At 39.7% G+C, this 24,945-nt stretch overlaps 1 protein-coding gene across 2 annotated transcripts in view; it reads right to left on the minus strand.

Moving 5' to 3' along the window:
- PARP12 (poly(ADP-ribose) polymerase family member 12) overlaps positions 1–13,771 on the minus strand; it is a 34,970-nt gene extending 21,199 nt beyond the window's left edge. Inside the window, exons 1-2 of one of the 2 annotated variants that reach the window (XM_031939175.1) lie at positions 13,231–13,771; positions 6,645–6,780 (exon numbers count right to left, since the gene is read on the minus strand). In XM_031939175.1, the coding sequence (XP_031795035.1) occupies positions 6,645–6,780; positions 13,231–13,568 (474 nt within the window). In that variant the 5' untranslated portion in view covers positions 13,569–13,771. Of the gene's footprint in view, positions 1–6,644; positions 6,781–11,473; positions 11,875–13,230 lie in introns of those variants that run through there. The other variant, XM_031939176.1, reaches the window with a different exon arrangement.
- Positions 13,772–24,945: the final 11,174 nt, after the last annotated feature.

A 24,945-nucleotide genomic window follows, 5' to 3' on the forward strand; every position in this document is an offset into this window, starting at 1 on the left:
TAGCATGTCAGCTATCACAGTGGCTTCAATGATTATACTTTTCTTCTCAGCCTTCTACAAAAACATAAAAATAACTAAATTAATGGCACATAAAGATCTTAATCCAATTTAAGAAAATGAAACCCAACTCACTGTAAAGAAGCAATCAAAGGCAAAGAATCTTAATGGGGATAGATTTACAAGTTTTACAGAATTCTATCAAACTTTTTAAAAAATTCATACCTATAATATACAAATAACTATCAAACTTTTTTGTTAATATATATATACATATATGTAATGCTAATATATAAAATAAGGTACTCTCTCAGGGTTATTCATTCAATATTTATTAATATGTGCAATGAATGACTGTCCTAGGACCTGGTAAAATAGGAAGACATACAAGATAAAGCATCTACCTTTAAGAGGCTTTTAATCTAATAATGACAGAAGGACATGCACAATATCAAAGTTAATAAAAGAAGTATGTGTTATGAATGCAAATAAGGATGAGCTCTGTAACAAAAATGGCTCTTTTCAACAATGAGATGATCCAGGCCAGTTCTAATAGACTTGTGATGGAGAGAGCCATCTGTACCCACAGAGAGGAATGTGGGGACTGAGTGTGGATCACAACATGGTATTTTCACTCTTTTTGTTGTTGTTTGCTTGGGTTTTTTTCCTTTCTCATTTGTTTCCTTTTTGATCTTATTTTTCTTGCACAGCATGATAAATGTGGAAATGTTTGGAAGAACTGCACATTTAACCTGTACTGGATTACTTGCTGTCTAGGGTGGGGAGAGGTGGAGAGAGAGAGAGAAAAATTTGGAACATAAGGTTTTTCAAGGATGAATGTCGAAAACTCTCTTTGCATGCATTTTGACAAATAAAAGCTATTATTATTAAAAGCTACAAAAAAAATAAGGGCAAAATCTGATTTACTTTCCACTCAACTCTCAATTTCTCCCATTTCCCTATTCTATAGCTCTCAGAGTATGGGGGCAAGGGTAAGCAAAGCAATTGGTGCAGATCACCACAATAACTTTTCAACTCAGTCTGGAACCATGCCCAGGCTCCTAATTCTGAGTTCTACATGGACCCTGTCATTCTAGACCCTTCTCTGAGTCTCATTCAACTTCAGTATTCGGTATCAGGTACAGCAAGAATTGGTACCCACCCAACTCTCTGGATCATACATTCTTCACTTCAAATCAAAAATATTTATGCTGGATTATTTGCCATCTAGGGAAGGGGGTCGGAGAAAGGTGGGAAATTGGAACACAAGATTTTGCAAGGATCAATAGTGAAAAATTATCCTTGTATATGTTTTGAAAATAAAAAGCTTCAGTAAAAAAAAAAAATGTCTTTTAGTTCTAAGATCCACACTACTAACTGATGCATCCAAAAACGAATCGGACATGGTCCTGGCCCTTAAGGTGTCTAGGGGAGATATGTACACAAAAAAATTACAAAGCACGATAGAGCACATCTGCACAGAAAAGGAATGAAGTGTGAAAAATAATCAAAGGAACAGAAGGATACTTGGAGCTGGGGAGTCTGGAAGGACAGGAAGTTGAGAAGGGTATATTGGGATTGAGCCTTAAAAGAGGTATAAGATTTCAAAATATGGTGGGGATGGGTCAGAAGTGAGTTTAGGGTATAAGAAATAGGATAATGAGTTTAGAGAAATGCCTTTTATTTTAGTTTGGAAGGAGTATGAAAGGCAGTAATATAGGAGAGAAAACAGAACTGGATTACAAAGAACATTGAACACCAAGATTAAGAGTTTGGAATTGGTTCAGTAAACAATAGGGAACCATGGAAGGATTTTTAGCATGAAAGTGACAGTAATAGAGCTACCAAAAGAAATATTGTTTTAGAAAGGTCTCACCTTAGACCTTTAAGATCCTGAATTTCAAAATTCTCCTTTCTAACCATACTTTTTTTCTCTATACTTCATTTCTTCTATTCACATAAAGCCTGGGTCTGTATCTCAAAAAGATCATAAAAAAGGGAAAGGGACCCACATATGCAAAAATATTTGTGGCAGCCCTTTTCGTAAGAAACTGGAAACTCAGTGGATGCCTAACAGTTGGAGAATGGCTGAATAAGTTAAAGAATATGGATGTTATGGAATATAATTGTTCTATAAGAAACGATCACCAGAATGATTTCAGAAAGGTCTGGTGAGATTTCCATGAACTGATGCTGAGTGAAATGAGCAGAACTAGAAGATCATTGTACATGGCAACAAGAAGACTATATGCTGATCAATTCTGATGGATGTGACTCTCTTCAACAATGAGATGATTCAAACCAGTTCCACTTGTTTAGTGATGGAGAGCCATCTACACCCAGAGAAAGAACCATGGGAACAAAGTATGGAACACAGCATAGCATTCTCACTCTATCTGTTGTTGTTTACTTGCATTTTGTTTCTTTATAATTTTTCCTCTTTTTGATCTGATTTTTCTTGTGCAGTATGATAATTGTAGAAATTTGTATAGAAGAACTGCACATGTTTAACATATACTGGACTACTTGCCATCTAGGGGAGAAAGTGGAGAAAGGGGAAGGGAATTGGAACACAAGGTTTTGCAAGGGTCAGTGTTGGAAGAGTATTCATGCATATGTTTTAAAAATAAAAAGCTTTAATTTTAAAAAATTTAAGTTTTTTCTGAAAAAATAAAATAAAATAAAGTTCTTCCATTTGATATTCTCCAGGAATTATCTCAAATTATCTTCTTTGCACATTCTCACCAAGGTCATGTCTGAGGACTCCTGCATGTGGTCAGTCTACCCACTTTCACCAGGCACACTTGCCAATCTAACTTCGGGACTACTGAAGCACTTACCGTCTGTACCACACCCCTAGGCACTTCATGACACTCTGTCTAATTATCCACTAGATTTTAAGCTCCTTGAGAGCAGGAACTGTCTATCCTTTGCCTCTTTTTGTTTCTACGCATGTAGCAAGGAACTGGAAATAGTAGGAGCTTTAAAAATGCTCACTGATTGGCAGTTTAAAACATCATTATTTATTTCCTTGTGCTTGATAAACTGATTTTCAAATGTGGTAATATGTGGAGGAAGTGCGCTCCATACACCATAAAAATGCCATCTAAATTAATGTGGAAGTTTATGGCTTTTTTAAGTTGTTCCATGTGTAGGTCTTCTTGTTCTAAAGGGGGTTTCTTTGTATTCTACAGGGCCAGCAAAATGGCTGTGGTGCTTACTGTAGTGGCGGTGGCGGGTTTAGCCAAGTCCAACTCTCTGTGACTCCATTTGAGGCTTTCTTGGCTGAGATACTGCAGAGGTTTGCAGTTCCTTCGCCAGTTTATTTTACAAATGAGGAAACTGAGGCAGACGGGGTGAACTGCCCTGCCCAGAGTCCCACAGCTGAGAAGTGTCAGAGGTCAGATCTGAACTCGGGGAGGTGAGTCTTCCTGTCTCCAGACCCAGCAGTCTGCCCACCACACCTTCACGCTACCCCAGAAAAATGTGAGTTAAGAAATACCTGCTGGAGCTACCCAAAATTGCTCAATAAACCATAAAGGCAGTTCTGTCTCTTGCCTCCTCCTGCCCCAGCCCATCCCCCAAATCCAGAACAGCAGTTAAATGAAATTTCACACCCTTTCAGGGACCTTACAAACAATCCTGGGTGGGAGGAGCAGAATTACAAGCGTATGAAGCAGTGTGTTATAGTAGCTAACACACTGGACTTGGAGTCTAACTGCCCCCAACCTGGGTTCAAATCCAGCTTTCTTACTTGCACGGGCATTGCCTCTCAGAGTCTCCGTTTTCCCATCAACAAAATGGTAATGTACTACTTGTATGACCCACCTCACAGTTTTGCTTCAAGGAAAGCATTCTGTGGGCCTGAAAGTGTTATATAAATGAGTTACTACTTGTTGAAGGTTTCCATTATCCAAAGTTTCACTAGGGAACACATCTGTGTAATAGTAAAGACTTAACTCTTCTCAGCATGGTGGTGATGCAGGACAGTTCCAATAGCCTTGGGATGGAAAATGCCATCTGCATCCAGAGAGAGAACTATAAAGACTGAATGTGCATCCAAGTCTACTATTTTTATCATTTTTTTGTTTGTTTGTTGGCTTTTTCTTTCTCATGGCTGTTTCCCTTTTGTTCTGATTTTTCTTGTACAACATGACAAATATGGAAATATGCTTTAAATGATTGCACATGTTTAACTTATATCAGATTACCTGCTGTCTTGGGGAGGAAGCAAGGGAGAGAAGGAGAAAATTTTGGAACACCAAGTCTTACAAAAATGAAACTATCTCTATATGTATTTAGAAAAGTAAAATACTATTGAGAAAAAAATAATAAAACAAATCTGGGCTACTACTTGTAATATCATGATTCCAATGAAGACAAGATGGTGTAGTAGAAAGGTGATAATCTACTGAGTTCTATTCAACTCAACAAACCCTTTAGAATACCTTTTACATGCAAAATACTATATTCATTTTCCACTCCTGGGAAACCCGAGCCCTACCCTGCTCTGACAGCAGTTTCTAACTGTCCCCAAGAAAAACCCAACATACCCCAATAGTTTCTAATCAACCCAGTGTAGTTAATAGAGGAATAGATAAAAATTGATCCCTGATCAGAAGGCTCTGATAGAGATCAGTTCAGCTCCACGGTCCCACCCTCTGGGGATATCAGTTAGTCTGCAAGCCAAGTTATGTTAGACCCAAGGCCCACCCTCTGTAGGGGCCCTGTCAGAAATCTCAGTAATGCCCCCAAGATTAAATTTTCCCTATAAAACCTACTTATAGGCCATCCCATGGCTGCTGTTTTCCTTTGGATCAGTATGCCATAATCTGCCTCGAGGTCTTTCCCCTTCCCCTTCTCCATGCCACGGGATCTCTCTCCTAACTCCACCAGGCTTCCCAACTCCCTTCCCCTGCTTACAGCTAACTTTTTTAGGGTGCTGAGTCCTTCAGGATTTAGCTTGCCAGCTAAAGGTATGCTCCAATTTTATGGGGTGCTCCTTTTCTGCTGAGTAATTGTAAGCTCCACTGAGGAACTCTATTTCATATGCTCTCCCACTCCATTTTATATTTACCATTCCCGGTGTCTATTGCATCTCTTCACTTTGTCAGAAACCTCTTCCCTAAATAAATCTACCTTTTGCCAAAGAGAATGGTCATTGTGAATTCTTCACATGATCAAACCCAACCTTTGGTGTCCATATCACCCACATCATTTTGATGCTGAACCCCATCAATACGATGGAAACAATCTCAGCTCTCAAAGACTTAATATTTCACTAGGCTTTTCTGGGTCATATAAAGAAAATGCAATGCTTCCCCAAGGAGGAGATACATTATTCCTTAAAGCAAGGGCTGTCAAATCTTGGCTAAGTCTAAATCTGACTGACCACCTTTTCAGTTTGGCCCTTGAGCTAAGAATGATTTTTAACCATTAGTTTTTACCTGTAAAAATAATTCTTAGCTTATAGATTATATATTTATTTATATATATATATATATATATATATATATATATATACTTATACACACACACACACACACACACACATATATATATATAAAATTACATCATTATAGCTTATAAGCAGCAAGGCAGGATCTGGCCCTGGGGTCTGCCAATCTTTGTCTTAAAGGGTAACTGCCCTGAATATTATATAATTATGTGTAATTCACCATGAGAAGTCTGTTTCCTCACCTTTAAAATGAGCAGATTGAACAAAATGACCAGCTTAAAACATTTGGTGCCTCTAATCTTGCCTTGCAAACTTTTTTTCAATAGTATTTTATTTTTCCAAATGCATGTAAAGATATTTTTCGATGTTCATTTTTGGAAGACTTTGTCATTGTACACTTTCTTGGCTTTATATCTATGTTCCATACATGGGCTATTCCCCCAAATGTAACACCCTCCTATCTTATCCTCAGTTTTTCTCATCTCCTGTTATGCTACAGTTCTTTTTTTTTTGTTCTCTTTTATTGTCCTGATTCAGTTTCCCTAATTATCCTGACTCAGTTTCTCTAATTGTTCTGCTTCAGTTTATAATTGTCAGCTCAAAGCTCAGTCCTGCAAAATCTCCCCTCCCAATCAGAATATTTGATAAGGATAAAGATCCTATATTTTAGAATATCAGAATGCTTCTCCCCATCCCAAGCTATCAGAATATCAGATACCATCTTATCAAGATGCCTCTTCCCACTCCGGGGTCCCTCCCCCTGATTATGTCATCCCCCTCTCCGGTGGCTCACCCCACCCTGTCAAAGTCCCGTTCCTGCTCTTGGCACCCTGACTCAATCTACTCCCCCTGAGTCTGAGCCACGTGTATATATGTCATTGAGAACTCACATTGTTTGCTGGATTCTTGGAGACTATCATCTCATTCAGCCCTGGGACCAAAGCATGGATCCACTTGGTACCAGTAAATCTCTCCCATTTAATAAATTATTAAACACTCTCTAATCTCTATCTTGCCTCAGTTTCTCCGGCATTACACTCCAAAACTTTCTCCCTTTGGCAATCTTTATAGACAGTTAAAAAAGGAAAGATCATTCCCCTCCCAAAAAAGAAAGCAAAGCCACAGTCCAGAGGTTCACACTGCATTGTTCTGTGTGCATACTCAAACAGAGCCGATTTCCGTCACTCACCTCTGGCAAGAGTGTAGAATCATTCTGAAGCAAAAGCTGACATAGTTCATTTAAGTTTAGGTTATCGATTCCATGGCTTTTCAAGATAGTCATGTTGTGTAAAGAATCAGTGCTGTGGTTATATTTACATTGTTTCCTGTAAAGACAAGAGAAGAGAAGAAGAAAGAAGAGAAAAAAAAGAGGAGAAGAGAAGAGAGGGAAAGGAGAGGAGAAAAGGAAGGAGAAAGACAAGAGGAGAGAAGGGAGAAGAGAAGGAGAGGAGAGAAGAAGAAAAGAAGGAAAAGAGAGGAGAAAGAGAAGAGGAGGAGAGGAGAGGAACATCAGTTTTGGGAACAAACAAAAACCTAGCACACTTCAACCTCAAGAGCACATCAAGCACATCAAGACTTTAGTTAACAGACAATAAAACCAACTAGCCTTAGTGAGACAGAGGCAACATTTCCTCAAGAAGGAATCTTGACTTAACACCGTATACCAAAATAAGGTCAAAATGGGTTCATGACCTAGGCATAAAGAATGAGATTATAAATAAATAAGAGGAACACAGGATAGTTTACCTCTCAGACCTGTGGAAGAGCAAGGACTTTATGACCAAAGCAGAACTAGAGATCATTACTGATCACAAAATACAAAATTTCGATTATACCAAACTGAAAAGTTTTTGTACAAACAAAACTAATGCAGACAAGATTAGAAGGGAAGCAATAAATTGGGAAAACATTTTTACAATCAAAGGTTCTGATAAAGGCCTCATTTCCAAAATATATAGAGAATTGACTCTAATTTATAAATTTATAAAAATCAAGCCATTCTCCAATTGATAAATGGTCAAAGGATATGAACAGACAATTCTCAGATGAAGAAATTAAAACTATTTCTAGCCATATGAAAAGGTGCTCCAAGTCATTGTTAATCAGAGAAATGCAAATTAAGACAACTCTGAGATACCACTACACACCTGTCAGACTGGCTAGAATGACAGGGAAAGATAATGATGAATGTTGGAGGGGATGTGGGAAAACTGGGACACTGATACATTGTTGGTGGAACTGTGAATTAATCCAACCATTCTGGAGAGAAATTTGGAACTATGCTCAAAAAATTATCAAATTGTGCATACCCTTTGATCCAGCAGTGTTACTACTGGGCTTATATCCCAAAAAGATCATAAAGAAGGGAAAGGGACCTGTTTGTGGCAGCCCTGTTTGTAGTGGCCAGAAACTGGAAACTGAGTGGATGCCCATCAATTGGAGAATGGTTGGGTAAATTGTGGTATATGAATGTTATGGAATATTATTATTCGGTAAGAAATGACCAGCAGGATGATTTCAGAAAGGCCTGGAGAGACTTACACGAACTGATGCTGAGTGAAACGAGCAGGACCAGGAGATCATTATATACTTCAACAACAATACTATATGATGACCAGTTCTGATGGACCTGGCCATCCTCAGCAATGAGATCAACCAAATCAATTCCAATGGAGCAGTAATAAACTGAACCAGCTACACCCAGGGAAAGAATTCTGGGAGATGACTAAGAACCATTACCTAGAATTCCCAATCCCTATATTTTTGCCCGCCTGCATTTTTGATTTCCTTCACAGGCTAATAGTACAATATTTCAGAGTCCAATTCTTTTTGTACAGCAAAATAACAGTTTGGACATGTATCCTTATTTTGTATTTAATTTATACTTTAACATATTTAACATGTATTGGTCATCCTGCCATCTAGGAGAGGGGGTGGGGGGAAGGAAGAGAAAAATTGGAACAAAACATTTGGCAATTGTCAATGCTGTAAAATTACCCGTGCATATAACTTGTAAATAAAAAGCTATTAAAAATTTTTTAAATGAATGTACACGTATAACCTAAAAGAATAAAAAATAAAATAAAATAAGATATTGGAAAAAAAAATAATCTTGAGAAGGCATGGAGGGCTGGATTTGGAGGACATGGGCTCCAGTCATTTGCTACCTGTAATAACTTAAGATCCTTTCCCTTTTTTGGCCTCAGCTCCCTTATGAGTAAAATGAGAGCGTTATGGTAGATGACCTCTAAAGTTGTTTCGAGCTCTAAATCTATGATCCTTTGGCCTTACATTATTCCTTGGAAGCATCTTGTATATTCTACTGAAGTTTTTCATAGGGAAATGCACTGTCATTTTAAATGTATGGCCTCCAGGTATTTAGTGATTATCACACCTACAATTTAGGAGCAAATGGCTTTGAGAGCACTTTTGCTCGCAGGCCTACAAGATTCCAAGTCAGAAGGCACTAAAAAGCACTTTGGAGCTAGTTAAAATTCTGTCCCTTTAGTTAAAACACATTTTTCTGAATTTGCCTAAGTTGCCACTTTTGTCGACCTTCCCCCCCACCCTGTTACCTTTCTTCCAATTTCAGCAACAAGAGATAATTGTGCTTCCTGTAACGGAACCTCTCCAAATGTTCCCACATCCCTTCCCTAGAAGCTTAGCCCAATACTGTACATCAAATAGAGACGGGTTCCTATGGGACATATAATTAACTCTGCTACTTCCAACCCTTCATGGGGTCCCTACTTACTGCCTACTAAATAAAGTCACACCTGTGGAGTCTGGCCTTTAAGGCCCTTCCCAACCTAAAAGGTCCTTTACTTTCCAATCCTCGGCCACAGAGTGTAACACCCAGCCAAACCAAAATACCATCAGATCCTCATTTACAACAGAGCTTTGCTCTTAACCACATCCCACGCACAAAAGATCTTAATCCTCCACTCCTCCTACCTAGCCTTCACTGGGCAACAGAGTACCTAGAAAGGTAAAATTCTGAAGTTGGAGATATTACCAACAGAGAACTCATCCCTAACTGCTCTTCTGGAAACAAAAATTCATGCTTACCTTAAGTTGTTCTCCTCATACTTTTTTTCATGTTGGGACAGGGTCAGAAGACTATATTTATATAGAGAGAGAATATATATATATATATGTACGTGTGTGTGTGTGAGAGAGAGAGAATGTGTATATATATATATTCTGAGGCTGCTTCCTTGTGATCTTAGGGAAATAATTTAGCTTTTCTGAGCTTGTTTCCTGGATTGTAAAAATGAACAAGAGCCTTCTAAGGTCCCATTCACTACCAACAATCAAAATCTATGTTCCAAGAACCCCATGGTGTCTTTTCCCTCTATATAAGAAAGTATTATTACAAGGAAGGAGAGAGAGAAAAAAATGTAAGGCCTTTTATTCTTGGAGGCAAAGGAGTTTTCTTAATCTACAAAATTCTGCCCAATGCCTTGGCAATTTTCTTACTAAAAATAACTCATTTACAGTGTTTTCAAGGGCTTTCCCCCAGACAATTCTATGAAGTAAATCGCTAAGAATCATAGCCCTAGACTACAGAAACAACTCCCAAGAAGATAAGGATCTTGAAATTAGCAATGACTAGGAAATGTCAGCCAAAGGTCATCCTGTAATCTGCATTTTTCTCCAATGTGATCATTTTTCAAACTCACATAGGCTTCCCATTGGTTCAACAGTTCCTGTCAACTATATCTCCGTAGTTCAGCAATTTAGTATTTATTAATAACCTAATCATGGATCCAGGGACCGATGCCTACATTCTAAGGAGGGGAAGAAAATATATATAAAAAATATATACATATGTCTATTACATATATATGTAGGTATACATGCATAGATGTAGATATAGAATATACATATGCACAAACAAATGTGTATATGTGTATATATATATATGTATATATATACAAATGTACAAATACAGAGATTAGATATAAATAAATGGTAGTTAAATATTAAGTAGTCTGCATATATATACAAATGTACATAATATATAAATATAAATAAATGCAAAGTAGTTAAATATTAAATAGTCTGCATATATATGTATATAATATAGATTAGATATAAACAAATGCAAAGTAGTTAAATATTAAGTAGTCTGTACATATATATGTATATATACACACAAATGTACATAATAATATATAAATATAAATAAATGCAAAGTAGTTAAATATTAAGTAGTCTGTATATATATATACACACAAATGTACATAATAATATATAAATATAAATAAATGCAAGGTAGTTAAATATTAAGTAGTCTGAAGTGAAGGCACCAACAGTTGAGGGGACCATAAAGGTGTCTAAGGGAAGGGGGACTTCTGTGAAGCAGAAATGATGAGGAGGACATATAACTCAGGCATGGCGGACAGCTACTCCGACAAAAGATGGAGCATCTTGTTGGAAGAACAGAGAGAAGGCTAGTTTGGCTTGATGGGGGAGCATAGGAAGGTCAGTGATAAATTTGCTGGACAATTAGGTTAGAACACATTTACAAAAAACTTTATATTTTATTCTAGAGACAATAGGGAGCCACAAAAGTTTACTGAGTAGAGGAGCAATGCTGTGAGATCTGAGCTTAAGGAAATCAGTTTCTGGATTTGTCGTGTGAGATCTTGCTGTAAAGAGACTCGGAAAGGAAATCTCTGCCACTTTGTGATTTGAGGAAATCAGAGCTAAAAATAGTCTGAGAAGTTGGTGCTTGCCAAACTGTACGGTAGATTTCTGATATTCCAGATGAATTAGCAAGCATTTGGGGGGGGGGGGCAGGGAGGAAGCAATCCGGCTTGCCCAGGGACACAGAGCTGGTAAGTGTCTGAGGCTGCATTTAAACTCAGGTCCCTGCTGGTGCTCTACCCACTTCAACATCCAGCTGCCCCTTCAATTTACTATGTACCTACTATGTGGCAGAAACTGCGTTAGGTGCTGAATAAAAAGACAAAAAGGCAAAAAAAAAAAAAAAAGCCAATATTGGGACATTACCAGTAAGATGAGGCACCATACTGCTAGGGCCAACACCTGTCTCTCCCGGACAACAGGGCAACCTGATTCTCCAGAGAGAGGCCATTCATCTGGATTCTCTTCCACGATGTAAATGAAACAAGAGAGGAAGAGTCTTCGGCTAATGGGTGTACTGCCAGTCTACCAGGGAAATAAAAGAAGGGAAGCAAGAGTAGTCCCCCGGTCCAGTCAGAGCAAGTGAGAAAGCCCAGGCAGGAAAAGAGAAACAGCAACGTCGGTGAGTTAGTCAAGACAGAAACCCTGTGCGGTCTACCCCATGGGGGGGGGCTTGCAGGAGAGTCCCAGGGAGGAAGGGAGGCAAAGAATCTCCCACTCTGCGGTCTGGCTTCTCTGCCAAGAAGATTTCCCCTTGTCAGCTCTGGCCCTGTTTCTGCCTCACACCCCCCCCCCCCCCCCCCCCCCCGCCCGCTTATACCCCTAACCTCTTCCCCATGTCCCCTAACGGCAATTGCGTCTCTTCAATCACAGGCCCGCTTAAATCTGGACCAACTTAGAGGTCGGCTCTGATTTAAGCTGCATGTATTAAAGATGTTTATTCTCACTTCACAGAAAGAACTCAGACTCAAGGAGTTGGAGATGCAAGAGACCGCAGACCACCATCATTAAGTCCATCCCTTTCAACATTTCACAGCGTTTTTCAGACTCCGGGCTCAAGCCTTTATGGGCTACACCTAGAAGAGGATTTCTCCAACTGCACTTTGCCAGCACATTCACAATACTGGCTCCTTCCTGCACATTTTCCACCTCTACACGTCTCTTACAGGAAACGGGCACGGTAACTTAGGGCCATGATCTTGCCTGTTCTGGGGCTCAGTTTCCCCAACGATATAACAAAAAGGTTAAAGGACATGGTCTGAGATCTAGCCACGGCCCTATTTTGTGGGTTTCCATGACAATAACTCGTGTTTGTACAGTGCTTTAGATTCCAAAGCTCCTTTCCGCATATTCTTTCTCTTAGCCCCCCCTCCCACCCGGAGAGGCGGGTGCAATTAGTCTGATCTGGGGACCCAGGGCCTCCGGCACCCTCTCTAAGGTGCCAATTAAATACGCGGAAGGGTCAGAATTACGCAAGTACCGACTCAAATGCGGGTCCAAGCGGGGGTAGGGAGCGGGAGGGGCGGGGAAGGCACGGGGACTGCGGGGGGCCGGGGGGCCTGCAACAGCCTGCATCCCCCGGCAAGGAGAGGCTACGGGCCCCTTCCCCCCTCGCTCGCTACATCCGCCCGGGCTTCCAACCTGCCCGACAGGGTGCAGCTCTTCGCCGGGGGATGCGCAGCGCCCCACAGGGGGAGACGCTTAACAGGTGCTGGCCACCGCGCTGATTTAAAGGTGCGGCCCAGATCGAGGAGGAGGTGGAGGGATGGAGTCGGGCCCGGAGGCGGGAAGGCTTGTGCTCCGCTTCTGCCGCGGGCCTCCGTTTCCCCGTTTCGACGCTCCTCGCCTCCCGGGGTAACCTTAAAGCTAACGTCTCTGAAGCTGCTCCCTGGGTCGGGTAACAAGGGCACTTGGGAAGTTTCGAGGCCCGCATAAAAGACTCCTAGAGAAGCGCCGGAAAAGCCTCCGTAAGAGTCAGCTGTTCAAAGGGACGGACTCTCGCGGCCGGGGCGGCTGACGGGCAGAGGAGCGGGGCCACACCCGACCTCCTTCCCGCCCCTCCCCGTCCCCACCCCCACCCCCACCCCCCCGAGGCCGGATTCGCAGCCCGGCGAGACCCTCACCCGGTTTGGGAAAATTTGCACTTTCCGTAGAGGAAGAACTTGCAGAGGTGCAGCTGCCCGCAGAGCCCGTCGCAGGCCGTCGAGTACGCCGGGCACAGCCTCACGCCGCTGGCGGCCACCAGCACCTGCGCCTCCCGGCCCCCTCCGGCTTCCCCTGCGCCGCCGCTCGCCCGTGTGGCCAGCACGAAGCGCCGGGGGGCCACTTTGCGCAGGGTCTTCTCCAGGACGTCCTCGCTCACCCCGCCCGCGAGCCGCCGCGCCAGCTCCCCCATCTCCAGGCTGCCCCCGGCCGCGCAGAGCTCCCGGGTGACGCAGCCAGCCAGGGCCGCCTGGGCCATGGCTGGTCTCCCTCGGCTCGCGGGCTTCGGCAACCCCCGGCAGCGCGCCGCGCCGCGCCCCACCTCGGTCTGCCTTTCTGGAGAAAAAGGAGCGCTCCGGAACCAAGCGGAGGAAGGAGGGGCCAGCCCCAAATCGAAACTGAAAGCTGCCCTGGGCCTTGGAGAAAACAAAACTTACCCCAGGCCCCGCCCTCGGCTGATTTGCCTTCTCTCAAAGTCAAGTTCCCCCGGCCCGGGCCCCGGCCCGAGCGTGCTGGGCTTTAACCAAAGGATGCGGTGCAGCCAGCCGCCAGCCAGCAAGCAGTTGTCATAATCTAGCAGTATGTTACTATTGAGTATTTGATTTATGTCACTGTAGAACTGTTTTTCGTATATGATAATAGTGATTACCTATTGCATAGTTTATTTCATCATATTATATATCTGGTGTAGTACAAACCCCAATAGTAGTAGAGATGCTAGTATTTTTCAAAAAAACCCACTTTGGAAATGCTTTAGTCACTTTAGGAATATAGTTATTGGGAGTTCTGTGGCACAACCTTGGAGAAAGTTTATGAAAGAAACAGGAAGTTAGCCGTGATATCTTCATTCCACTACTCTGTCCCTTCAAGGACGTCTGGATCACCATCCAAAACTCTGGGCTGCTATCTTGGACCTGGACCCAAACAATGAACACATCTCGGCTCAAGAGAGGGAGATCGTTTTTAGCCCGCATTGCCAAATTTCCCACCAATGACGCTGAACTTCAATCCCAAAATATCATTTAACCTACTCTATTCTTTGTCCTGTACTCCTCAAATCCTTATAAATGTACCTGTTTGACCGGTGGAAAAGGAAGGAATCATGGCCAAAGAAGAACTAGAGAACGTTTTAAAATGCAAAGTGGATAATTTTGATTATAAACAAAACCAATGCAGATAAAATTAGAAGGAAAGCAAAAAAAAGTGGGAAAAGTTTACAGCCAAGGATTCTATAAAGCCCTCATTTCTAAAACACATAGAGAATTCACTCAAATTTCTAAGAATACAAGCCATTCTCCAATTGATAAATGGTCAAAGCATATGAACAATTTTCAGACAAAGAAATTAAAGCCATTTTTAATCATGAAAAAAATGCTCTAAATCGCTTATTTAATTTGAAATGCAAATTAAATCAACTCTGAGATACCACTACACACTTCTCAGATTGGAAAAGATAAATGTTGGAGGGGATGTGGGAAAACTGGGACACTAATACATTGTTGGTGGATTTGTGAAGGGATCCAGCTATTTTGGAGAGCAATTTGGAACTATACTCAAAAAATTATCAAACTGTACATACCCTTTGATCCAGCAGTGTTTCTACTGGGCTTATATTCCAAAGAGATCTTAAAGGAGGGAAAGGGACCCACATGTGCAAAAATGTTTGTGGCAGCCGTTTTTTGTAGTGGCTACAAACTGGAAACTGAGTGGATTCCCCTCAGTTGGTGAGTGGCTGATTAAATTATGGTACATGAATGTTATGGAACTGATGCAAAGTGAAATGAGTAGAACCCAGAGAACATTTTACACGGTAACAAGATTATGTGATGATAAACTCTGATGCACTCTTCAACGATGAGGTAATTCAGGCCAATTTCAATAAACTTGTAATGGAGAGAGTTATCCATGTTAAGGACCATGCCTAAGTGAAGGGGCAGGTCAATTTTCCCAGAACCTCCACAGCTGTGGATCATAGCATCTGAAGGAGTTGCAAAGCAGCCCTTGCTGATGCAGGTGTTCCTTGTGGATTGGGAATGAAATAAATTGGAGGCAAGAGGAAGGAGGTCAGAGAATGCAACTGCCTCTTAAGTCTCCTTGTATCATCCTCCTCTTCTTCCTTCTCTCACATGAAGGGATCCATTCCACAGGTCTGAGTTAGACCTCCAGCAGTCACTGGCAGGTGGCTTCGGTATCTCAACACATCTATATCCAGACAGAGGACTCTAGGGACTGAATGTGGATCATAACTAAGTATTTTCACTTTTTTGTTGTTGTGGTTTGCTTGCTTTTTTTTTTTTCTCTTTTATTTTTTCCTTTTTGATCTGATTTTTCTTGTGCAGCATGATAAATGTGAAAATATGTATAGAAAAATAGCACATGTTTGACATATATTGGATTGCTTGCTGGAGAAAGGGGATGGGAGAAAGGGAGGGAAAAGGATTTGGAATGCAGGGTTTTGCAGGGGTGAATGTTAAAAACTATTTTTGCATGCACTTTGAAAATAAAAAGCTATTATTAAATAAATTTATCTGCTTGCTCTTTGCCCTTTACTATCTTCCTCTCTTGGAATTTAGCCCACTTCAATTAGCATGACAATAATTTTAAAAATCTGTCTCTTGACTTGTATTCTTTTGGGACACCAGAGTCACTGGTTCAGAAAACTAATATTCTGGAGTCCCTCTGAACCCCAACATATCTAAATTACATTTTAAGTTTTAATCTAAGTGCCTGCTATATAGTAAGTGCGTTACACATATTTTCTCATTTTGTCCTCACAACAACCCTAGGAGATAAATGCTATTATCCCCCAGTCTACTGATGAAACTAAGGCAGATAAATTGTGATTTGCCTACGGTTACCCAAGCATGGTCTTTGGGGACATTTAAACTTAAGTCTGACTCCAAGTTCACTGTGCCATCCAGCTGCCTCTTAATCATGTTATCACATTAGTAACAATTATGATATATCATTTAAATATTAAACAATACTAAAGTATATTCATGTAAACTCAGTATTTTACATCTTGGGATCTAGGATTTCATTAGTTATTTCCTTGAAAGTAAGAGGGTGAGTGACTGGACAACTAGGTGGTACTGTGGATGGAATGCTGGGTCTGGAGTAGAGAAGGCCCATCTCCCAGGAGATCAAGTCTGTCCTCTGCCTCTCATCCTGGGCAAGTCACAACACTGTTTGCGTCCCTTTTTTCATCTGTAAAATGAGCTGGAGAAAATAAATCACTCCCAGTACCTGGTTACCAAGAACATTCCCAAAGGGTTCACAGAGAGTTGGCTGAGTCAGAAAGGACTCGGCCACAAAGGGGGAATTCAGTCTTTTTAGAGGCTCTGTTGAGACAGTGACTCACTTGTTCCCACCCCTGCTTATCAATCAGTGTTGGGGGAGGTGTTACCCAGTCAATAGATTTTTGTCTCTTGGGCAAGTGACCCTCTAACCTACAACTTTTGTATCCCTACCTATAAATTGTCACAGTATTGCTACCTTGGGGAGGAACTGACACTCAGGGAGCCAACCTCTTTTGCTCATGTTGCCATATCTGAATTGATTTAAAATTACCTATAAAAGCTGGTCCCACCTTGAAGCCTTTGTTGATCTCCAGTGATCAACCCCTCATCCTGTTTCCACCTAGACATAATAAACTTTTAATTTTCTGTCCGAGTCTTGCCTGATTAATCAGGGTAAGAAGCCCAGAGATTTTCCTTTCAACATTATACAGTCTTCACGGCCAGGCTGCTGCTTTGATTGGATTTGATATTTGAGGCTTAAAATTTAAAGTCTTCACTTTCTTGATAAGGTCTGATCAATTACTTTGAAAGTCTGATCCATTTTTACATTTCTTAAAATTTTCTCTCCATTCTTTTTGAATGGCTGCTCTATTTAAAAAAAATATCAGTCTCCCTCTCAGCATTTTTGTTACCTCAGTTAAAACTCTCCAAACAGCATATATCAATGTTTTTTCCCCTTAATTATGATGTCTTTCTAATTCTTGAGGGACTATTCTGGATTGGTTTTCTCTTTTATTTTCAGTTTTCAGTGCAGCAGGTAATCGCTGGGGAGATAGTCATCTAAATTACTATCTACATTCTCATCCTTATTACAATCCCTAGCACTAACCCTCATCATGTCTTTAAACAAAAAACCCACTATTCTTATTCTTATCTTAAATCTAAGCTTTCATTCTCTAGCCCTTTTTAGTTAACTAAAATCTTATCCTTACTCTAAATAAAATGGGTGTAAAATTAATAAAACATAGAAATCATACTTAATTAGTAATACTAAGACCAACATTACGGTAGTACTAAGTCAGCAGCTGCTGATCCCCAGATGTCTGGGAAATCCCCACAGATGGCCATGGAGGAAGATGGAACTGGCCTTATAGGAATGATTTTTAAATTTTAAAGAACATATTTATTTTAAAAATAGCTCCTTAGTGGCTGCTGGTATCTTTGGGTTCACCAGCGCCATTGAGGGTTGTAAACTGGAACACAATACAATCCCTGGTTGGTGCTTCTTACACTCTGGAAGACCTGACTTTGAATCCTCATACTTCCTAGACATGTGATTCAGAGCAAATCATTTGAGAACCTCTGAGTGCCTTATACCATCTACCTCACAGAATTGTGAAGAGAATCAAATGAAATATAGCACAGTACCTGACACAAAGTAGGTGCTTTATAAATGCCTATTATCCCTCTCTGTTAAATAACATGGAATATTATGAAGGCCGTCTCATGATGTAAGACAAAAGTGAAGGAGACAGTAATAGAAGGCATCTGGTGAAGTGATATAAGGTAAGGTCTTTAACAGGGGAGTTATTTTTTTCCCACGCAAACTATGAGGCAAGGTTCTTGGATGAAAGGATTGAGGAGACATGGGAGCTTTGAAGAGGGATGAAAAGTCTGGAAGAATCACTGTGATGAATGAGATGATGCGTTAAGCATTGCCTAGCAATAGGATTGTTGAAGTAACGTGAAGGCTGTTACCTTCCTGACTCTAGACTTAGCGCTGCATACATTGCCCACCTGAACCATGAGACTCTTACATTAAACATCCTTAACCTTCCAACTTTACTTTGAAAAATCACCAAGTATCAGAATTTGTGGAATTTGTGGGTTTTTATCCAATTCTAGAATTTCTCTTATCTTCCCAACCTCTTCATCTGATGATGGATGTATAAACTGAAGTTATATTAATGGTGGTCTTTTTACAAATAAAGCAACTGCTACAATCAGAGATGGCCAAATAGTCTCATAAATTAATGTTACTCTTTGCCTTTGGATTGTGCTTTTTTCCTTGTTGCTCATGGATGGCCATAGCCCAAGAATTTATGAGTCTTTTTGGTACTTAGCTCCTTGAAAAACAAAGCCAATTTGTTCCTGGGTCTGCAATCAAAGCTTTTCCAGCACAGTAGAAGCTGCCAGAGTTAAGGCTGTGCTGATATAGTCCTGGAGAATCCAGAAGCACCTTCATGTAGTAACAAGTCATTAAAGTAAAATTTTGTGAAAGTTGTTCATTAAGTATTCCTATAGTGATTTTGTGAAGTTCATCAAAATTAATACAAATGTTTTGTTACTATTTTGTATTTATATTGTATTTATTTACAAAGTCACCTACTAATTACTGAAATTTGTAGATTTCTTTCAGATCTGATAATATTCATACATCCATTCATTTATTCATCTCATTCAACAAGGATTTAAGAAGCACTTTCTCTGTACTAGGCACAGTGTTCATCAGTGACAAAAAGCAAAGATGAAATATTCCTTGGTTTCAAGGAACCTGTGGTTCTATCTGGAGAAAACATGTACACAGAAAAATAGAAAATGTATAAAAAGTAATTTCTAGGTAGCAGGCCACTAGCACATAATAGATTAGGATAGGTTTCATTTTCAAGGAGGTGCTTAAATTAAGCTTGAAAAAGATTAGGGATTCATAGAGATGAATGAATTCCAGGTTTGAGGAACAGCTTGTGAAAAAGCATGTAAAAACTATGCTCAAAGAACTATAAAACCATGCATCTCTTTTGGCCTAGCATTATCACTAGTAATCTGTATCTCAAAGAGAATTGTTTGTTTTAAAATGAGAAAAGGACTTATGTAGAAAAATACTTATAGCCTCTCTTTTAGTGGTGGCAAAGAATTGGAAACTGAAATGTCAACTGAGGATGGCTGAATAAATTGTGGTGGATTGTGATAGAATACCATTGTACTGTAAAAAATAAGGAAAAATGCTCTCAGAAAAACCTTGAAAGATATGAACTGGTATGCAAAGTGAAATAATAAAAAAACAGTTTCCACTGAACACACTAACAGGAATATTATACAATGATTAAATAATGATCCAAGACAATTCTGAAGAACTTATGAAAAAAAGTTCCAATTATCTTCAGAGAAAGAATTGATGGGAGTCTGAATGCAGATTGAAGGTAACTTTTTTTTGTTGTTGCTTTATTTTTCCTGGTTGTATTTATAAACATATGCATGACTAAACATATATAACCTATATCAAATGCTTGCTTTCTCAGTGAAAAGGAAGAGGAAAAAAGGAGAGAATTTGGAACTCAAAATTTTAAATAAAAAAACCTGTTAACTAATTTTGCATTAACTGGGGGAATAAATTCTTTTCAAAAAAATGAAAAGGCATGGGAAAAGAGTGAACATGTATGGTGAACAAAAGAAGATTAGTTTAACTAGAACTCGAGTGTATCAAGCAGAGTAATGAGCAAAACATTTGAAGGGTAGGATGGACCCAGAACATATATAGCTCTAATAGCTAAAGAAAGGAGTTTATAATTGATCTTAGAAGTTGTTTCTTTTCAAAGGGACAAAAAACTTATGGTTTGATAGGTGATGTTTGGCACATGAATTGGATTTGTGAGGCAGAGATGCACAAAAGCAGTCAGTCTCACTCTTGTGATCTTGACAAAAGTCAAGAGTGATAATGTCTGACCAAATGCTAAGCAGACTGCTTCAGCTGCCTTCATAGCTGTTGGAACAAATTTTTTTTTCTCCATTCCCCTAGGGAAAGTTTTCATCCTCTTGGAGGAGACAACTCCTTAACTCACCAGCACTCTGAGGTCTGTCAATTAATTACCCTCAACCCTAGTCCCATCTACCAAGACAATGGGGCCGTTGCACATGCTAAGTTTCTTGGAATCACAGGTGAAATTTTGGGTGAAAAGTAAAGACCAGAAGAGGATAGCAGCCCTGAAAAGGGCTTGGCAAGCCCTCACACCAGAGATTCTAATTCTCTCCGAGTACTTCATATACCTCTAAAAGAAATAGGGAGCTTAATGAAGAAAGACACTGACAAGTTCAAATGTGAAAATCCTTTTAGCAGATGAGTTGAGAAGAGATCTGAGGACGGGAGATCAACAAGAAGGGTATCATAACAATCTAGGTGGAGTGGATAAGATTTGTACGTGGACAGCGGACAGGTCACAAAGAGATTTTGGAGGTAGTTAAGACTTCGCAACTAAATTACCCCAAAGACAAGTGAGGAATCACAGATATAATAGGTTTTAAGCCTGGGCAAATTAAAATGGTGACATCCTCAACAGAACTAAGAATTTAGAAAGTTTGGGTTTGGTAAGATAAAAGAGTTTTTCTGGATGAGTTAGAGATGCCTATGAGATATCAAGTTCAAAATATCCAATAAGTAGTTGATAATGTGAGGCTGGAGCTCAGGGAATATATTAGGGTCCTGGGAACCATAAGAACCACTAAGAACCATAGATCTGGGAGTCATTAAGATTACTATTAAACCTATAGGAGTTAGGAAGTCACCAAGATATAACAGAATTAGTCAATGTCATACAGATGGTAGATGCAAGATTATTTAGCCTAAAGTAGTTTTGAAGGGCTTTCACATGGAAGAGACTTACTTGCTAAGTTCCAGGAAACTGAACCAAAAAAAGTCACCCATGAGGGGCTGATAAATTACATTAAGATTTAACAAAAAAAAATTCTCCTGATAGGGCTGTTCACAAGTAGCACTGGTTCTCAGCATGATGACGACTCATTTCCAACCTAGCTATACTACTTTAGGATTACACCAAGCCATCATTATCAGGTACTTTCAGAAAGCTTTTCAACTTTTTGTATATTGCCTTCCATTAGATGGCAAGCTCCTTGGAAGGAGAGACTTGTCAGGTATACCTATTTAGGTATGGGTTGGACTAGATGGGTTCTGAAGTCCCTTTCTATTCAAATTATGTATAATCATTAAACACACTTCCCACTTATATGTGTTATTTTCTCCTCATACTTTAATACTTGGTGGAAGTCATCATCTCACATGGATAGTTGACTCTTGCAGATTTCATGAATGCTATTAAATATTTATTAGACACTTTACAATTTAGAATTATTTCTCACTGAACACAACCAGTCCTCCATATCCTTGATAATTTATTATAAATGGTAGACCCCACTATTAAATTTCTGTGGCATATTTACATCCACCATGTATTTTTTCCTTGTTCTTTAATTCACAACTTTGATTATTGAAAGTCAAAGTATTGAAAGATATACTCCATATACAAAGCAGGATCAAAGAATATTTATTCAGAGGAGTATTTGTAGAGAAGACAGACTTTTAAATCAGGGAGCAGCTTGTGATCGACAGTTGGCAAGCTTAGTTTTCTCTTATTTCTCTATCCTTCTGCAATGACTGCCCGATTTCTGTGTGTAGATGTACATATATGGATGTATGTATCTGTGTCTGTGCATGTGCATGCCTGTGTGTACATTCCCTTCCCCCCTCCCCCCCCCAACGGAGTAAACATCTGTATTCAGCTCAGTGTCATCACCTGGCAAATGTATTCTTCATCCACTTGGGTTTTATTCCATGGGTTAGCTAGCTAATCTCTCTCTATATATAGCTCTTAGATGAGGCCTAACATTTTGTGACTTGATGAAAGCAGCAAGTCATCCACAAAATCCTCCGAGGAATTCTCTGATGGATGCAGGACACCTGAGGATCATGAACCTAGTGGTGGGCAGGGGAAAGGGAAAAGACTTCAAGTAATTTAGGAAGAGACTGCCCACAGAGGTTGTGATTTTCTCGAAATCATACATTAATAAATGGCCATACTGGAATTTGAACCCATTTTCTCTGTTCTACAAATCTGAATGCTAGTTCTTAAGACTCCAAGTCCAGAACTGCACCAGACTACCTCATAATACTAGCAAACATGCAAGAGGATGGAAACTGCTTAAAAGGGTAGCGACTTTCTCCCCCTTCTCTCTCTCTCTCTCTCTTTAAATCAACAGCAGCTAACAGACGACTTTACCCACATATAAAATTAGTAAATGCTGAACATCTCTCATACATACCATTATCTTTCTGGTTCCATTCAGTCTTGTATGATCATAACTGCAACATAGAGAATGCCTTGTTGTAGAGGAACTTTTAACGCCATTTGGTTCTATTGAATCAAAATTTTTTTTCATTCATCATCAACATAGTATCATCTTGTATACTCATCCAGTAGTGAGGAATTGTGGAAATTGAGGGAACCAATTAACTACATTGTGACACAATTCTGGATCTAGCCTATTCCCTTTCTATTCAATTATGACTCTAGTCTAGTTCAATTTGTCTTGTAAGAAAACTTTATTTTAACCTTGCCTCTATGGCTAGGAAGCTAGACCATTGTTGCTTAGAAGTATCTAGGCTCTACTGACCAGACACTAAACCAGATCCAAAGACTGATATAAGGAGTTCTCTCACAATTACACATCTCAAACAACCCATAAATCTTTTATCATTACTGTTTCCTTATTCCTCTGACTGCATATATTTGTGAGAAGGAAGTGGGATACCTTTCTTTTTGATTTCAGAGAACTGCACCTTTTTACTCTCTCCCTCCTAACTAAGTCCTCAATTTTTCTCTAATTAGAAATCAGATTCCCTAATCTTGTATCATGGTTTATATCCTGTTGTTTTCTTCTAGTTCATAAATATGTATCCCCCTAGATTTGGGGGTCCAGTGTGAAACTGAGGAGGCCCTGGTCCCAATTTGGTACATAATTGGCACGAATTTCTTAATAAATCAAAATTCTCAGAAGCCCAAACCATTATTTCCTCAGTTATTTCAGATTTCACCCATCACAAGAGAAGACAGTCTGCAACTAAAAATGTCATGAAGAAGCTGTTTCCTAAATATTCATGACTTGTGTTTATCCTCATAATCATTTCATTGAGTTTAGAAATAATATAGGAGAGTCCTCAAAGTAACTACTGCATTAAGATTTTTGAGATAGCTTATAGTTATCTAAGCTCCTCTTCTCCCCCCTCCCACCCCAGATTCTTATACTTAACCTATTACTTAAGATAATTTTAAAAATTAATCTGTGACCCTTTAAAAATGTGCCATTTCTAATACAGGATTCTTCTTTGCATATTTGGTCAGTTTCAGCTGCTAAACTGAATTGGTTCCCTATATCCACTGGAGTCCAAGCTGGTCTGAAAATGATGACTTTCGGTGTATACCCCAAAGACCTAATGAGACAAGTAATCCCTTCAACACGACAAAGACTTTCCCTTCTGTCAAAAAAGTTTTCAGGACTTCACAAGGAATTGAAATATGCCCTCGTAACACCAGGGCTCTTCACACTTATGACTTGGTTAACTCCTCAGTGTGAAGGTATATGTAAAGCTTAGGGCAGTTATACCAGTTGAGATACAGAATACCAGTAATAATATTAATAACAACAGCTAGGATTTACATAGTGCCTATTAGGTGCTAAGTTCTTTATAAATATCTCATCTGATCCTCAGAACAGCCCTCTGAGATACAATTATCTATTCCCATTTTCCAGATAAAGAAACTGAGGAAAATAGAGGTTACATGACTTGCCCAGAGTGACATAAAAGCTGACAAGTATCTGAAGCCAGATTGGAAGGACCTAAGGCCTGCGCACTCAAACCCAATGAGCTACCTAAACTGACTAAAAACTATTACCCTTGCCTATAATTACATTGAGTTTGCTCAGAGCCCCTGTCCTTGGTGTGCCACTCACCCACTAGATGTGAACTGGACCATTACAAAAGATCAGTATTAGAGGTGATGTCACACCACAGCACACCATGACTTTAAAAAAAAAAAAAATCCTTTTCCAATTGTCCTTCAGGTTTCCACTTCACACTGAAATCTCACTGGAGATCTCTCAAAGCATCTTTTGTAATTAGTTGCTCAACAGAATTAATAAGTCCTTTACACCAATACTTGGGGTGCCAATAGCAATATTAAAGTATGACAAGGGTAAAGAATAAAAAGAAAAAGAGAAATGGAAATTAGAGATTGAAGAGAAGGCAAAAATGGGGGTAGGGAAGAAGAGGGAAACAGGAGACAGAAAATGGGAGAAAACAGGAAAGCAGATGTGAAGAGGACAGAGGAGATACTCAAAGTGCTTGGACCATAGGTTGTCTACTACAATTGGTTCTAATTTTTTAGATATATATTAATTACCAATCTTCATTTCTACAACTCATATTAATACTCATGGCTTTTTGAAGCTACTAGTTAACAAGTCCTAGATAACCAGATATGTAGAACTAAATAGAATAATTTATAATTCAATCTTCATTTAAACCTTAAGGATCTATTGAGGACAATC

Source organism: Sarcophilus harrisii, chromosome 5, assembly GCF_902635505.1.
Source record: "Sarcophilus harrisii chromosome 5, mSarHar1.11, whole genome shotgun sequence".
In the NCBI taxonomy this organism is placed as follows: Eukaryota; Metazoa; Chordata; class Mammalia; order Dasyuromorphia; family Dasyuridae; genus Sarcophilus; species Sarcophilus harrisii.